Source organism: Mobula hypostoma, chromosome 12 (assembly GCF_963921235.1).
Source record: "Mobula hypostoma chromosome 12, sMobHyp1.1, whole genome shotgun sequence".
NCBI classification, from domain to species: Eukaryota; Metazoa; Chordata; class Chondrichthyes; order Myliobatiformes; family Myliobatidae; genus Mobula; species Mobula hypostoma.
This window is the reverse complement of record NC_086108.1, coordinates 98,429,817-98,446,672: the sequence shown is the minus strand read 5'-3', so window position 1 is coordinate 98,446,672 and position 16,856 is coordinate 98,429,817. Positions and strand designations below refer to the sequence as shown.

Genomic DNA, 16,856 nt, shown 5'->3' with positions numbered 1-16,856 from the left:
CACACACACAAAATGCTGGAGGAACTCAGCCGTTTCGAACCGAGACCCTCCAGCCGGACTGATGTACTGACCTAAACTTCTCTTTAACAACGATATCGAGCTCACATGCAGTTAGTTCCACATTCTTGCGACTCTCTAAGTGAAGAAGTTTCCCCTCATGTTCCCCTTAAACTTTTCACCTTTTATCTTTTACCTGTGATCTCTGGTTGTAGTCCCACCCAACCTCAGTGAAAAAAAAGCCTGCTTCCAGTTACCCTATTCAGACCCCTCATAATTCTATATACCTCGATCACATCTCCCCTCAATCCTTTATGTTCCACGGAATAAATTCCTGACCTATTCAATCTTCCCTGATAACTCAGGTCCTCCATTCGTTCAGCTTTGTTTCTATGTGTGTGTACGTAACTGCTTGGACAGACTGAGTCTTACCCTATTAGGCTGAGAAATTCCAAACCATAAACACTAGAGATTCTGCAGATGATGGAAATCCAGAGCAAAGGACCCAAAATTCTGGCGGCACTCAGCAAGTCGGGCAGCATCTATGGAGAGGAATAAACAGTTGATCGTTTGGGCTGAGACTGTTCTTTGGGACTGGAAAGAAAGTGGGGAGAAGCCAGATAAGAAGGTGTGGGGAGGGGAAGGGAAGAGATACAAGCCAGCGAGTGATAGGTAGAACCAGGTGAGTGGGGGGGGGGAATGAAGTGGCAAGCTGGGAGGTGATAGGAGGAAGAGGGAACCCCACCCGCCACAAAAGGCAGGATTTCCCGATGGCCACCCATTTCAGTTTGCCTTCCCAATCCGATTCGTCAGTCCATGGCCTCCACTACTGCCATGATGGGCCACTCGCAAGCTGGCGGAGCAACACCTCGGATTCTGTCCGGTGGCAGGAACATCAATTGCACCAAATTTCAGTAATTTCTCACCACCCCCCCCCCACCTTTTCCATTCCCCTTCTGGCTCCTCTATCACCCATTCACTTCTCACCTCCTTCTGCATGGTGAGCCTCCTCGTTCCCTTTCTTCCCATTTGTACTCCTTCCCCACCCCGCCAGCTTATTCTGGCTTCTTCCCCTTTCCTCTACATCCTACTGAAGGGTCTTGGCCTGAAACGTCCCCTGTTTATTCCTTTCCATGGATGCTGCCTGACCTGCTGAGTTCCTCCAGCATTTTGTGTGTGTTGCACAGAAACTCCAATGTGTAAAGACCCAATATTTTCACAGAATTAACCAGCATGCCACTTACATATTGAAACACCCCATGACAGTGCACCTTTCTGTACGGTCAGTGCTGATGTCAGTAATCATGCAATGGCACCTGCCCTAACAAACTTGTACACACTGTGGAGTGTGGGTGCGAAAACAGGTCTACACAACAGGAAGAATCCTTATGCCAGAGGTATTTAAAGGGCCAATGAACTTAGGACAGGAAGGAATTGGCCTGATTCTGAGAGACTGAACTTTTGATGTGGCAGCAGCTGGGGAAATGTACAGAACATAGAACAGTATGGGTCCTTCAGCCCACAATCTTATGTCAACCCTTAACTTACTCTACAATCAATCCCCTACTTAGCCCATATCCCTCCGCTTTTCTTTCATCCATATGCCTACCTAAGAGCCTTTTAAATGTCCCTATCGTATCCGCCTCTACCACCACCCTCAGCAGTGCATTCTAGACACTCGAGGATGTGTATATAAAAAAATCCACCTCTGGCATCTCCCCTAAACTTTCCTCCACTCGCCTTAAAATGATGTCCTGTGGTATTAGCCATTGCCACTCTGGGAAAAGGGAAAAGGGTGCTGGCTGTCCATCCTCCTCAAGGATGCTGTCCAAGTTGCATGCCATCTTAGACAATGTCTCCCATCCACTACATAATGGACCGGTTGGGCACAGGAGTACATTCAGCCAGAGACTCATTCCAGCGAGATGCAACACTGAGCATCATAGGAAGTCATTCCTGCCTGTGGCCATCAAACTTTACAACTCCTCCCTTGGAGGGTCAGACACCCTGAGCCAATAGGCTGGTCCAGGACTTATTTCCTGGAATTTACATATTACTATTTAATTATTTATGGATTTATATTGCTTTATTTATACTCTATTCTTGGTTGGTGCAACTGTAACGGAAACCAATTTCCCTCGGGATCAATAAAGTATGACTATGACTAATTAAATGCTGCCTGACCTGGTGAGTTGCTGGTGTGTTGCGTGTCGGCGCAGGTGGGAAAGTGAAGCAGAAGCTTTGCAAGAGCTGGCAATCAAGTTGTCCCTTCCCTGTGGCCTGGTCCTGGGTCCGCACTTTTCATGTAAGTCACATCTCTAAAAGCATCCAGTGCTGTGTAAGGACAGTCAGATGAACTGGACAGACATACACAGTCAGTGTCCTCAAAAAAACATCAGCAAATCATCAGGGGTCTCTGATAGGAGAAAGACATGAAAGACCTAGAGGAAAAATAACAATAAGATTGAAAGAATGCAGAGAGAATTTACAAAGATATTGCCAGGACTCGAGGACATGAGCTATAGGGAATGGTTCAATAGGTTAAGATTTTATTCCCTGGATTGTAAGAGAATGAGGGAGACTTGATAGAGGTGTACAAGATTATACCAGCCGATGGTATAGTGGCATCTGCACTGGATCTCGAAGCGAGTGGTGTCAGGTTCGAATCCAGCTGGCTCCTTGCACACTCTCCACCTGGGCTGAGTGGAGCATCGATCTAGCCACTTAGTCTCGTAAAAAGCAGACCGATGCTGAAGAATTGCTATATTTATACTCTATTCTTGGTTGCGGCAACTGTAACGAAACCCAATTTCCCTCGGGATCGATAAAGTATGACTATGACTATGACTATAAGAAAGGGCAAAGCTGCTGCCCAATGCGCCACTAGGTGTGGAGAGGGACAGTAACGCAAAATAATGAGGGATATAGAAAGGGTAAATGTAAGTAGGCTTTTAACACTGAGGTTGGGTGAGATGAGAACTAGATGTCATAGGTTAGGGGTGAAAGGTGAAATATATGAGGGAACCAGAGGGGGAATTTCTTCACTCAGAGGGTGGTGAGAGTGTGGAATGAGCTGCTAACGGACAGGGTAGATGAGGGTTCATTTGCAACATTTAGGAGAAGTTTTGATAACTTATGAATGGGAGAGGTATGGAGGTCTACGGTCCAGGTGCAGGCCAATGGGACTAGTACGGCATAGACTAGATGGGATGAAGGGCTTATTTCTGTGCTGTGATGCTTTATGACTCTATGAGGGTCATGGTGAGAGTGGAGAGGAAGCATGGGGTGTGCATGTACCCATCTGAAACCTGTATGGTGGAAGTGAGTATGTGATGGGAGGGATAGAACAATGAACATTACAGCAGAGTACAGGCCCTTCAGCTTACGGTGTTGTGCCGACCGTGAAACCTACTCTAAAGTCAACCTAACCTTTCCCTTCTACATTGCCCTCCATTTTTCCTATCATCCATGTGTCTACCTAAGAGGTTCTACCACCACCCCTGGCCGGGCAGTCCCTGCACCCAGTGCTCTATATTTAAAGACATCCCCACTAAACTTCAGGAAGAGGTGCAGTCGACGTTTCAGGCCGAGACCCTTCGTCAGGACTAACGAGTAAGGGATTTGAAAGTTGGAGGGGGAGGGGGAGATCCAAAATGATAGGAGAAGACAGGAGGGGGAGGGATGGAGCCAAGAGCTGGACAGGTGATTGGCAAAAGGGATGCGAGAGGATCATGGGACAGGAGGTCCGGGAAGAAAGACAGTGGGGGGGGAACCCAGAGGATGGGCAAGGGGTATATTCAGAGGGACAGAGGGAGGAAAAGGACAGTGAGAGAAAGAATGTGTGTATAAAAGTAAGTAACTGATGGGGTACGAGGGGGAGGTGGGGCATTAGCGGAAGTTAGAGAAGTCGATGTTCATGCCATCAGGTTGGAGGCTACCCAGGCTGCATATAAGGTGTTGTTCCTCCAACCTGAGTGCGGCTTCATCTTTACAGTAGAGGAGGCCGTGGATAGACATGTCAGAATGGGAATGGGATGTGGAATTAAAATGTATGGCCACTGGGAGATCCTGCTTTCTCTGGCGGACAGAGCGTAGGTGTTCAGCAAAGCGGTCTCTCAGTCTGCGTCGGGTCTCGCCAATATATAAAAGGCCACATCGGGAGCACCGGACACAGTATATCACCCCAACCGACTCACAGGTGAAGTGATGCCTCACCTGGAAGGACTGTTTGGGGCCCTGAATGGTGGTAAGGGAGGAAGTGTAAGGGCATGTGTAGCACTTGTTCCGCTTACACGGATAAGTGCCAGGAGGGAGATCAGTGGGGAGGGATGGGGGGGACGAATGGACAAGGGAGTTGTGTAGGGAGCGATCCCTGCGGAATGCAGGGGGGGCGGGGTTAGGGAAAGATGTGCTTAGTGGTGGGATCCCGTTGGAGGTGACGGAAGTTACAGAGAATAATATGTTGGACCCGGAGGCTGGTGGGGTGGTAGGTGAGGACCAGGGGAACCCTATTCCTAGTGGGGTGGTGGGAGGATGGAGTGAGAGCAGATGTACGTGAAATGGGGGAGATGCGTTTAAGAGCAGAGTTGATAGTGGAGGAAGGGAAGCCCCTTTCTTTAAAAAAGGAAGACATCTCCCTCGTCCTAGAATGAAAAGCCTCATCCTGAGAGCAGATGCGGCGGAGACGGAGGAATTGCGAGAAGGGGATGGCGTTTTTGCAAGTACGGAGAATAATATGTTGGACCCGGAAGCTGGTGGGGTGGTAATATGGTGACTTCTGCCGCCACCTCCAACGGGATCCCACCATTAAGCACATCTTTCCCTCCCCTCCCTCTGCATTCCGCAGGGATTGCTCCCTACACAACTCCCTTGTCCATTGGTCCCCCCCCATCCCTCCCCACTGATCTCCCTCCTGGCACTTATCCGTGTAAGCGGAACAAGTGCTACACATGCCCTTACACTTCCTCCCTTACCACCATTCAGGGCCCCAAACAGTCCTTCCAGGTGAGGCAACACTTCACCTGTGAGTCGGCTGGGGTGATATACTGCGACAAGTGCTCCCGATGTGACCTTCTATATATTGGCGAGACCCGACGCAGACTGGGAGACCGCTTTGCTGAACACCTACGCTCTGCCCACCAGAGAAAGCAGGATCTCCCAGTGGCCACATATTTTAATTCCACATCCCATTCCCATTCCCATTCTGACATGTCTATCCACGGCCTCCTCTACTGTAAAGATGAAGCCACACTCAGGTTGGAGGAACAACACCTTATATTCCGTCTGGGTAGCCTCCAACCTGATGGCATGAACATCGACTTCTCTAACTTCCGCTAATGCCCCACCTCCCCCTCGTACCCCATCTGTTACTTATTTTTATACACACATTCTTTCTCTCACTCTCCTTTTTCTCCCTCTGTCCCTCTGAATATACCCCTTGCCCACCTTGTCTTTCTTCCCGGACCTCCTTGTCCCATGATCCTCTCGCATCCCTTTTGCCAATCACCTGTCCAGCTCTTGGCTCCATCCCTCCCCCTCCTGTCTTCTCCTATCATTTTGGATCTCCCCTTCCCCCTCCAACTTTCAAATCCCTTACTCACTCTTCCTTCAGTTAGTCCTGACGAAGGGTCTTGGCCTGAAACGTCGACTATACCTCTTCCTAGAGATGCTGCCTGGCCTGCTGCGTTCACCAGCAACTTTTATGTGTGTTGCTTGAATTTCCAGCATCTGCAGAATTCCTGTTGTTTGCCCCCTAAACTTCCCTCCTTTCACCTCTCTGTGTAAAGAACATCTGACATTCTCCCTACTGTATACTCTAATCACCTCAAAATTATGCCTCTTGTTTTAACCATTTCTGCCTTAGGAAAAAGTCCCTGGCTGTCCACTCGATCTATGCCTCTTATCTAGATGTGGGATATGAAACTGATAATTAGAAAGGAGCATAAGCTCAACTTGAATTACCTCTAATCTTCTACTCTCTGGAGACTTTGTCGTCAATTACGGGATCAGCCAAAATTCATACTGCCGAGCTGTGGTGGTCACTCCCTTGGAGAGTGGGTTCAGCTTCAAGCTTGCTAGATCAACCCTGCCAAGTATGATTATGTATCATCCCTGACTGAACTAGAGTAAGAATGTGTTTATTGTGCTGGTGTAAGTACCCACCTTAGCTAAATAGCTGGAAAAAAAATCTGTGTTTAAGATCTAACAGTAACAGAACTGCATATCACCGGATGACATTTCTTTTGCACCATTCTCTGTAAACTCTTAAATTAAGACTGTTGTGTGTGAAAATCCCAGGAGATTGGCAGTTTCTGAGATACTCAAATCGCGCTGCCTTGCGCCAACAATCATTCCACGGTCAAAGTCACTTAGATCACATTTCTTCCCCGTTCTGATGTTTGAGATGAACAACGAACCTCTTGTCCATGTCTGTGTGCTTTTTATACAGGTATACCTAATAAAGTGGGCACTGACTGTATGACAAACCCTAGAAACAATTAAGCTGGAGTAATGCGCTCAGTTCGAGCTTTCAACATATAAGGGAGAGAACTGCGGAGATTTATTAGTATGTCACAGAGCAGAACCAAATTTTTTCTCGATAAGGTAGAAAAGATCAAGGGGAGGTTTGGCTGAGATGTTTAAAATTCTGATGAAAAACTTTGATAGCAAATTTGCTTTTCAGTTGTTAATAATTCACTATCTGATATGATCCTTGTCGGGGAACATATATTACATAGATTTTTGGAACCAGAGAGCTGGAATAGGGGCTTGCTCCGTTGACTTCACACATCGGTGCAGTATTGCAGTGTCCGGGAATGAGGGGAGCACAGTAACAACTTACAGCGTCAGCGATTGAGGTTCAATTCTCACCGCTGTTTGTGTGTTTTCCCCATGACCGCATGGGTTTCTTTCTCCCACATTAAAAATAAGGGTCAGTGAGTAGTCGGCATGATATAATAATAGTGAGTACTTTATAGATCCCAATGGGAAATTCTTTTGTTACAGCAGCAACAGTCAGCAGTGTGAAGACTTAACTAACAATAAAGTACAGAATAATGTGCAATAATGATCTACAAAATAATAAAACAGAGACTGTTGTGTGTGAGTTCTCTTGTTGCATAGAAATGAACTGTTGTATATGCTTATTGCATTTGGTAGGAAAGATTTCTTGTAAGATCCTTGTGACAGTGGAGCTGAGTGAGTCTGTTTGAAAGGGTGCTCCGCTGCTTATTCAGTAGGTCATGGAGAGAATGTGCCAGGTTGTCCATAATGGATAACAGCTTGTTTAGTGACCTCCTCTCCACCACAAACTCAAAAGAGTCCGGGTTGTAGCCAAGGACAGATCTAGTCTTCCTGATGAGTTTATTTAGTCTTTTTGCATCACCAGCATCAATGTAAAGGTAAATCCACAAAGAAGGTGCAGTCACTGCAACAGACTGGTAAAAGATCTCCAACATCCTGCTGCACACATATGTTGGTGCCAGAAGCATAGCTGCCCCCAGCACATCCTTAGACTGTGATGGTCATTGACACAAACTGTATGTTTCAGTCTACGTGAGACAAATAAAACTAATCCTAATCTATTTGAAAGTTTCAAAAGAGCTGAGATCAGATTTATTACCTCCCAAAAAAATTCGATTAGGGAGGTTTGAGGGGGATGGAATCTGAAATTATCCAGAAAATGGAGGTACAATCAGAATCTAAAGGAAAATGGTTTATAATGAAGGGAAATTGTGCAGGCCTTTGGGGGTATGACTAAATGGAGAAATCTTTCCGAGAATCAGACAGTTTCAATGGGTTAAATGCATGATCCAGTGATCAAGTAGCAATGTGCTGACTTGGAGTGTACATTGACAACATATATGTAATTCTTCTCCGTCTGAGATGTTTTTGAGCCAAGAAAAGATGTGTTAAAATGTCAAAGGGTATTTTATGGAGTAGTTTATTTTTGCTCTAACAGTTTTATAGAAAAACTTGTGCATTATTATTTTGCAGGTTTTGATAATTCTATTCATGCTGGAGTTATAGAAGGAGAGAATTTATAAAGTCACAAACCACCTCCTTGAAAGAGGCAATACTTTCTGTGTAGGTAAGTATGGAAATTGATAGAAGTTGTGTTTAAATTGAGGTCTGGCTGGGGATTTGTGATAGTTGGGACAATCAGCTGGGAACTGGCATTTCAACAAGGTTTGTAGTTCTACCAAAGTCCAGCTGATTGGTGGAAACCACCTAAGATGAACAAATGCCATTGGCTTCTGTCCTTTAGCATACTCCCTGCATGGTTACTCTGAACAGCTTCTCCGAGGATCGTCATCTCGTGGTGGTGGAGAGGTTTGTGTATTTCTGATATCATGAGAGTGATTTTGTCTGGAGGTCAGTTCCTGGTAGGGTCACCGATGATGATAAGATCACGGGAGAGGTTCCAGACAGAACAATCCAACCAAGACCTCAGCGGTGGATTTGGCAGAAGATGATGACACATCACAATGGCAATGTATGCGAAGGAGGCTACAGCAGTGAAGTTATCTTGCATTCCATGTCACTGGACCCTGATCCCGATCTGTTAATGATCTTGTGGTGTCTGCTCACAGTTTAGCCTCCCCACATTAAACAAAGCCATGTACACTCATTCTCCATTAAGGGAATCCACCCTAAAGCCCCTTAGAACATTGTACTCAATTCAAGGAATCACACTACTACCTTGAATAGAAACTTGTCTCCACAGTAATACTTGCACCGAAATTTTATCATGAATTAGAATTAGGTTGTGTCAAATAAGAGTAAGAATTTTTTTTTAACCTGGAAGTATTCTTTTTAACCAAATTAGTGAATATCTTAAGCAAGGTTTTCTTCTGAAAAGAGTTTCACAATTCCTAAACTGGAAGTGTAGTGAAAAAGCAATGTCATTAAATGCACATTTTATGGCACATTGAGTATGCTACACCGTTCCATTATGGCTGATTTATTATCCCTCTCAACTCCATTCTCCTGCCTTCTCCCCCTAACTTTTGATGCCCTTATTAATCAAGAACATCTCAACCTTCACCCAACGTCTTGACTCCCCTACTATTGGAAACATCCTCTCCACGTCTGCTGTGTCTAGGCATTTCAATATTTGGTAGGTTTCAATGATAACCACCACCCCCCCCCCCCATTCTTCTAAACTCCAGTAAGTGCAGAGACATCAAACACTTCTCATCACAGGGGTGGATCATATGAGCATGTGAAAAAGCATAATGTGAACAAAGATATTTTAAGAACCTTTTTCCAGATGAGAATGATGGAAATTCATTTCCTAACAGCAATCGTAGCTTTAACTTTTAATTCTTTTGGATTAATGAACTGTTGTTAGGAGCACATTGTAATCCTGTTACCTGAAATTTACAATGAATAAGCCTGAATTTCCAACTCTATACCACTTGTGGCTCCTGTTTGGATTTATTCTCATTTCTGTTCTTAAAAGAGCTTTTATTTTCTTTTTGGCAGATTGGAAACCGCATGGGCTAACCGCTAGATGTCGTTCCCACGTGCGTACTTCCCATTCCTCTTGCAATGTGTATGCTGCAATGTTCAGGAGCTATTACTCGGAAAAGGGCATCACTCGCGTTACATGTCTGCAAAGTCTAGATACTGAAAGGATGCTGACATTTCCTTTAATCAAGAATGGTCATGAATGATTGAAAATGGTGGGGATGAAGCCACCAAGAAATACCGTGGCTGGAATATGGAGTGTTGGGTACTCAGTGAAGCAGGCTAAGAACATCTCGAGCTAGTTTCTGCAGGGTTTGCTCCCTTTGGCCTCAATGTTCTGCAGAGGCCTCTGCATTAAAGCCCTTTGACTGTAAACGTGAGGAGATGATCAAAATCTCCTTGACTTCCTTCTTCATTCATTTAATTTTTCAGAGATACGGTGTGGAACAGGCGCTTGCCCAGCAACTTGTCTATTTAACTCTGGCCTAATCACATGACAATTTACAATGACCAATTAACCTAATAGCACTTGCGTCTTTGGGCTGTGGGAGGAAACCAAGGCACCCAGAGGAAACCCATTCAGTCATGGGGAGGATGTACAAACTCCTCACCGATGGTGCCAGAATTGAACTCCTGGCTCTGACACCTGGAGCTTCAATAATGTCACGCCAACCGCCATGCTACCATAGCCTCCCGTCTAATATCTGACAGTCAGGATGTTGGTGGAAGCTGAGCCTTCACCGGCTCATCAATCATCTGATAGGCACACATGGTCAAGGACTTTGATAAGCAAGATACGATGGAGGCTCTTGGAGTGAAACTCCAGCGCAAGAAATTATCTTTAGGAGAAGACAGCACAGAAATGGAATTAGTCATCCAGGCCTGGCCAATCACAGCGTGGCAGAGAGATGCCAGATATGTACTGCATGCTCTTCACTAATCCTAATCTAGCTGTGACAATCCTGCTAAAGAATTTCTTTCCACTTCTCCTGCCCTACTGATCTGGCTGTCACGAAGATGCTGCATGCTTCCAGGTCATTCGCTCGTTGGCTTCCAATCACCACCTCATTCAGAAAACAATATTTTTGCCATGCTTAAGAAGAGAATGCTGAGTAATCTCTCTCTTAATTTTCACTCTCTACTTTGCCTGCAGCCCATACTTCGATGTGTACTCAGCTAACTCTCATACCGCCTTGGATGTTCTTGTTGGTTCCAGGATCATTAGTATATATTTTGTCATCACTTTTGCATTCATGCTCAGTACTAATGTCGTGCATGTGTGGACATCTGCATATCATCCCTTCCTGCATTGCGTGCCAGTTATGATCTGGCATCATAAACTTCTGAACTAATGTGCTTCTGTGGATTTCTGCCTATCATCCTTTCCAGATGGGATCTGAACAAGTGCCAAATGAGTAGTCCCCCATGCTATGGTTCTCTAACTTCATCTGAAAGTACTTTCGCCATGCTGTCTTGGATGGAAAGAGTCTGAATTCAGGGTGTTCCTTGTGTTTGCTCTGTTTCCTGATGTCATTATGCTCCTTCCTTCACTATCCAGTTCATTTGCGAAAGGTTTAGTTCTAAAATTCACAAGCTTCTTTCAGACCTCCTGAAGCTAAGTGCTGACAGACTTTATTGTTTTCAGCTCTTAGGCTGAATTGCTACATCTTTAGCTCTTCCATAGCCTTGGTGGGGGGGGGGGGGAATGAACATCTAATCTTTTCAATTCTTCTGTGGAACAGTTTCATCAAGTTTCTCTCAAGCATCAGCTATGTACTTTTGCTGTGATGGCTTCATCCATAGTATTTGATATCCTATTGCCATACTTAGCCCGCAAGTGAGATTTTAGACTTCTTCTGATGCCAAATTTCAGTAATGTTTGTCGCTGTCCTTTGTCTCCTTTTTGACACTTTACTAATCATTGTCAATCCAGGCAAGTAATAACTGCTGCCAGCATCAGAGAAACTCTTCCCAGATACTTTTCTTCTAGCTAGGATACTAGAGCAAAATGCTTGCAGGCTTATTTTTTCTTGATTCCTTTTTGCAGTGGTAAGTGCTCCCATTAATGTTCATCTTTCTTTCTTATAGGGGCCATCCTGAGTTGTGACATCCTGTCAGTCCCCTTGCCTTTTAAACCTCCCCTTGTGCTCTTCAAACTTTCAAGTCCATCCCCAATAGCATCTCACCGCTACTTGTGGCTTGCCTTATTTATTTCCCACAGTTGGCAGTCTCTAATCCATGCAAACACATCAAAACTCCTGAAAGGGTGGAGGGAATATAAATCAACACAAACCAACAGAGCACTAGGAATTTAGAGCAAGTTTCCCCTCAGTTGTTAAACATTTTGAGATCCATGGATGCCTGATTAGTCACTGGGGAAACGTGCAACAGACAGCCTGCTTATTTAATCTTTATGTAAATAAATCTGCTTAATTCAAATATGAAAATAGAAAATAAAATACAAATTAAAAGTAGTATGTTTCTGTGTAAGACAATCTGTTAGTCACTTAAAATAGAAACACTCAAAATCCTTAAACAGAAGTGGAAAACTTTTGGTGAGCCAGTGCTGGCAAACATTACAATTCTCACAGCACAACTTTTAAAAGTACAACATTTGCAACTGTATTGTTGCTTTTGCATTCTTAGAATTTTTCATAATCAACAGGGTACATCTGAAGGATTGTCACTATTGTAGTGCATGTTAATTTGTCCAAAATTCAACTGTATTCACAGTAACCGGCCCTTCTGGCTGCCCAATTATACCCATGTCACCAATTAACCCGCCAATCTGTATGTCTTTCGGGTGTGGGAGCAAACCAGGGCACCCTGAGGAAACTCATGCGGTTACGGGGCGAAGGTACAAACTCCTTTCAGATTGTGGCGGGAATTGAAACTGGGCTGCTGGGACTGTAACAGCATTACACTAATCGCTGCACTATGCTGCTGCACAAATATGTGTCCTCTTATGATTATACGTATTTTAATTGTTAAATCTTTAATTTTCTTCTGGCAGGAGCAATGATTCCAGTCACGGAGTTTAAGCAGTTCACCGACCATCAACCTGCGTTCAGAGTGCTGAAGCCATGGTGGGATGTTTTCACCGACTACATAGCCATCGCCATGCTGATGATTGGTGTATTTGGATGCACATTACAGGTAGGTCTAGTACCTTAAGCTGAGTAGCCACTTGTTCAAAGTTCAAAGTAAACTTATTGTTGAAGTACACATATGTCACCATATACATACTACCCTGAGATCCATTTTCTTGAGGGCATTCACCATAGGTACAAACAAACACAATAGAATCAATGAAAAACTACTCACAAAGACAGACAAACAACCAATGTGCTAAAGACAAGCTATGCAAATCAAAAAATAATAATTATAAATAAGTAAGAAATAAGTCAAGTCAAGTCAAGTCACTTTTTATTGTCATTTCGACCATAACTGATGGTACAGTACACAGTAAAAACGAGACAACGTTTTTCAGGACCATGGTGCTACATGTTGAGAACATAAATTGTAACGTCCTTGAAGGTGAGTCCATAGGTTATGGAATCAGTTTAGTGTTGAGGTTACCCACGCTGGTTCAGGAACCTGATGGCTGCAGGGTAATAACTGTTCATAAACCTGGTGATGTGGGACCTAGAGCTCCTCTGTATCCTTCCCAATGGCAGCAGTGTGATTTCTTTCCACGAAGGATGATTTTCATTGTTTTTTTAGCTAAAAGTGGGATGATTTTGGATCTGTAAGGACATGGTTTCCCAGCGAACAGCTATGAAGCATTTCTGAATAGTGTTAAAGACATCGACATCAGCGGTGAAAGGTGGCTGGAGGGAGGCTTGTGAGCAAATTTCCACCTCCTGCATTAACCATTTTGATTTAGTAAATTCCTCACACTGATATCTGCAGAGATACCCAAAGCCCTCCCCTTTTATGAGTCCATAAGACATTGGAGCAGAATTAAGCCATTTGCCCCATTTGAGTCTGTGCCCCCATTCCATTATGGCTGATTATATCCTTCTGTTGTTTTGCTGGCCCTATTTCCCTTACCGTGCCATGGAGGGGAATCTGTCCTGCTTACTGTCTGGTATGGGAATTACAAGGCATCTAACCACAAGACCCTACAAAAGTTGTGAGGACTGCTGAGAGATCATCGGGATCTCCTTTCCACCCATCAGAGGTATTTGTCAGGAGCGCTGCATTCGCAGGGCCTTCAGCATTATCAGTGATCCCTCCCATCCGTCCAGCAATCTCTTTAACAGCCCCTTCCAACGGGCCCTCGAACGTGTGGGTTTCCTCCGGGTGCTCTGTTTTCCTTCCACTTTGCAAAGACGTACGGTTAGGGTTAGCGTGCTGTGGGTATGCTAAGTTGGCACCAGAAGTGTGGCGACACTTGGGGGCTGGCCCTAGCACAATCCTCACTGATTTGATTTGATGCGACCGACCTATTTCACCGATGTACGTGTGACAAATAAAGGGAATCTTTAAAAACAGTTTCAGTGTGGAAAACCGCAGGCACAATTGCTAAGTCCTTTAGGTGATCATCCAGTCGGCCTTTAGTTTGCCCAGCGGGGAAATTAATTCAAACAAATGTAAGGAGCCCTGAACGTCAAAGAGGAGATGTTTCTGATTGATGCCCCCTTTTTCTTTTAATTTTCTTAAGTTTGCTGACATTGCTCCCTCTCTTTCACTCACTGTCATCAAGTTCAAACTCAAAGTTATTGTCATTTCAAACATACACGTATACTGCCAAAGGAAACAATGTTCCTCTGGGCCAAGGTGCACAACACATTACGCATAACTCACACACAACATATAAAGTAATGTTACCACAAAGAAATTAACAAATAATAAGGTGCATTTATGTCACAAGTTAAAAAGTAAACAGTGCCGTTTAATACCCGATGAGAGCTGGGTGGTAGCAGGGAGTTCAGTAATCTCACAGCGTTGGAGAAAAAGCAGTCTCCCATCCTAACAGTTGTTGATCTAATGCTATGGTCCCTCCTGCCTGATGGTAGGAGGTCAAAGAGATTGTTGGACGGATGGGAGGGATCTTTGACAATGCTAAGGGCCCTGCGATGCTGCGCTCCTGTTAGGTGTCTCAGATGGGTGAAGTAGAGCCCCCGATGATCCTCTCAGTTGTCCTGGCAATCCTTTGTAGGTGTTGCAGTCAGATGCCTTGCAACTTCTGTACCAGACAGTGATGCAGCTGGTCAGGACACTCAACGGTCCTCCTGTAAAATCTGGTTAGAATGCGTGGCGCGGGGGACTTGGAAGAGCCTTGTTCACATCAATCTCTTCAGGAGGTGCTGTGCTTTCTTAACTAAAGAGGTGGTGTTGAGGGACCAGGTGAGATCGTTCATTACGTGCATTCCCAGAAACTTGGTGCTCCTAATTCTCTCCTCGGAAGAGCCATTTATGTATAGTGAAACTGCACCTTTCTGAAGTCCACATTCTTCTCTTTAGTCTTGTCCAAGGCATATACACAGAAAGGGAAATGCCATTCTGTAACAGAGGTTGTTTCAGAAATGGGCAGCTTCAACATTTCCTCTAAGGTGTGTGCGTGTGTGTGCACGCACATAGCTTTTGCTACGAGCGCACAAAGGAATTTAGATTGCACTCAAAAGGCTGTCACCCTCTACCTCGTTGGCATGTTAATGGATTGTACACAATCACATTTTCTTTTCCAGTTTCTTATGCAGACGGTATTGACAACATGGAGTTTACGATGACTTGTCTGCAGATTTTAGAACTCATTTATTTATACTGTTTTTGCTGAAGAAATTATTGATTCACTCTGTCGAATTCCAAAGAAACAAAGGGTGTGAAGCACAAAGGAACTGCTAGTTCCTTTAAAGCAGAATCGCTCAATGAAACAGTGCAAACTGCGACATTGAAAGCTCATGAGGTCAAGAACGTGCAGCTACAAGTGTATTGTTGTGATGCAAAAGTTGCTGGAGAATTTTCAAGTGGGAAGAAGTGAAGTGATATTTGGATATTTGACTTTTTAAAGCGTCACTTAGCAAGCAAATCACATATGGACAGTGTGCAAAAGCTCTGGTGAGAAAATCCTTCATTACCCGCTACAGGCTTGCAAGGGTTAAAACGGTCAAACTCAGAGGAGATCAAAGCTCTTATTGACAGTGTTTTGATAGCTGTTAAAATGAATACCTCTATGTATAAAATTCAGTGCACACAAATTGTTGTCACTGGGCAAAAAAATTGCACAGCTCAAGATTTTTGCACACACTGGTCATTACAAATTAGAGGGAACATTGGGCCATCAAGCATAGGAGAAGAATTAGGCCATTTGGTCTGTTTACTCATTGCCATTGATGCTGCCTGGCCTGCTGAGTTCCTCTAGCGTTTTGTGTGGGTGTTGCTTTAAATTTCCAATATCTGCAGATTTTCTCATGTTTGTGGCACTTTAGATGTTTTGTAATATGTATACTATGAATATTTAAAAAGAAAATTGAAACATCACATACTTTTGAATACTTACCATGGAAGTCAGAATATAGCATTTTTCACATCAAACAAACACAAACCACAACTCACAACACAAGTAAATGATGTAAGACAGTCAAAGCAATTGACAGGCACAATGACTAGACAATGCTGGTGTCCAGCAGACTAGTGGTTTATTAACAGTGAGCGACTGACTTCCATTCTGTGTTTATTGTTACAATGTGTAACAGTGTTGTAATTTGAAACACTGACAATGTAAATATGTCGAAACTCTAAAATGTTTCAAAGTAAAGGTTGGTACATTTATTATTTAGAAAATTTATGGATTATGTTCATTAGCACATTAATCACAATTATAACATAGATTTCAACATTATATTAACAAATTCAAATCTATAGTAACATAAATTCAAATTATATTAATGTTATTTAAAAAGAAAATTTCTCCTACATGGCAACAAAGGCTATGTGTGTGGAAGGATTGCAGTTACTGTGTGGCCTATGCATCTGTGCAGCCTAGAGGGAACAGTGAATTGGAGGTAAGGTTCACTCCACCTTGCAGGATAAGTAATGCCACCAATGATAGGTTGGCCCTTGAGAATGTCAGGTCTGATTGAAATGTCTGTGTTTGTTCACACATAAAATGTTGGAGAAATTCAGCAGGTCAGGCAGCAGCTATAGTCAGTGTTTCAGGCTAGAACTCTTCATCGGAATGCAGCCTGAACTGTTGACTTCTTATTCCTCTCTACAGATGCTGCCTGACTTGCTGAGTTCCTCTGGTATTTTGTGTGTGCTGATCTGGATTTCCAGCATCTGCAGCATCTCTTGTGTTTGTGTTTGTTTCATTTGTATCTCTTTCCCAGTTCTGATGTAGAAACCCTGATGAAGGGTCTCAGCTTGAAATGTCGACTGTTTAT

General features: G+C 43.9%; 1 protein-coding gene across 4 annotated transcripts in view; it reads left to right on the top strand.

Moving 5' to 3' along the window:
- Positions 1-16,856, top strand: part of lrrc8c (leucine rich repeat containing 8 VRAC subunit C) — a 96,698-nt gene that overhangs the window by 16,758 nt on the left and 63,084 nt on the right. For 3 of the 4 annotated variants that reach the window (XM_063064684.1, XM_063064685.1, XM_063064683.1), the window contains exons 2-4: positions 7,993-8,086; positions 9,484-9,524; positions 12,482-12,624. In XM_063064684.1, coding sequence (XP_062920754.1) covers positions 9,512-9,524; positions 12,482-12,624 — 156 coding nt within the window. In that variant the 5' untranslated portion in view covers positions 7,993-8,086; positions 9,484-9,511. The remainder of the gene's footprint in view (positions 1-7,992; positions 8,087-9,483; positions 9,525-12,481; positions 12,625-16,856) is intronic. The other variant, XM_063064686.1, reaches the window with a different exon arrangement.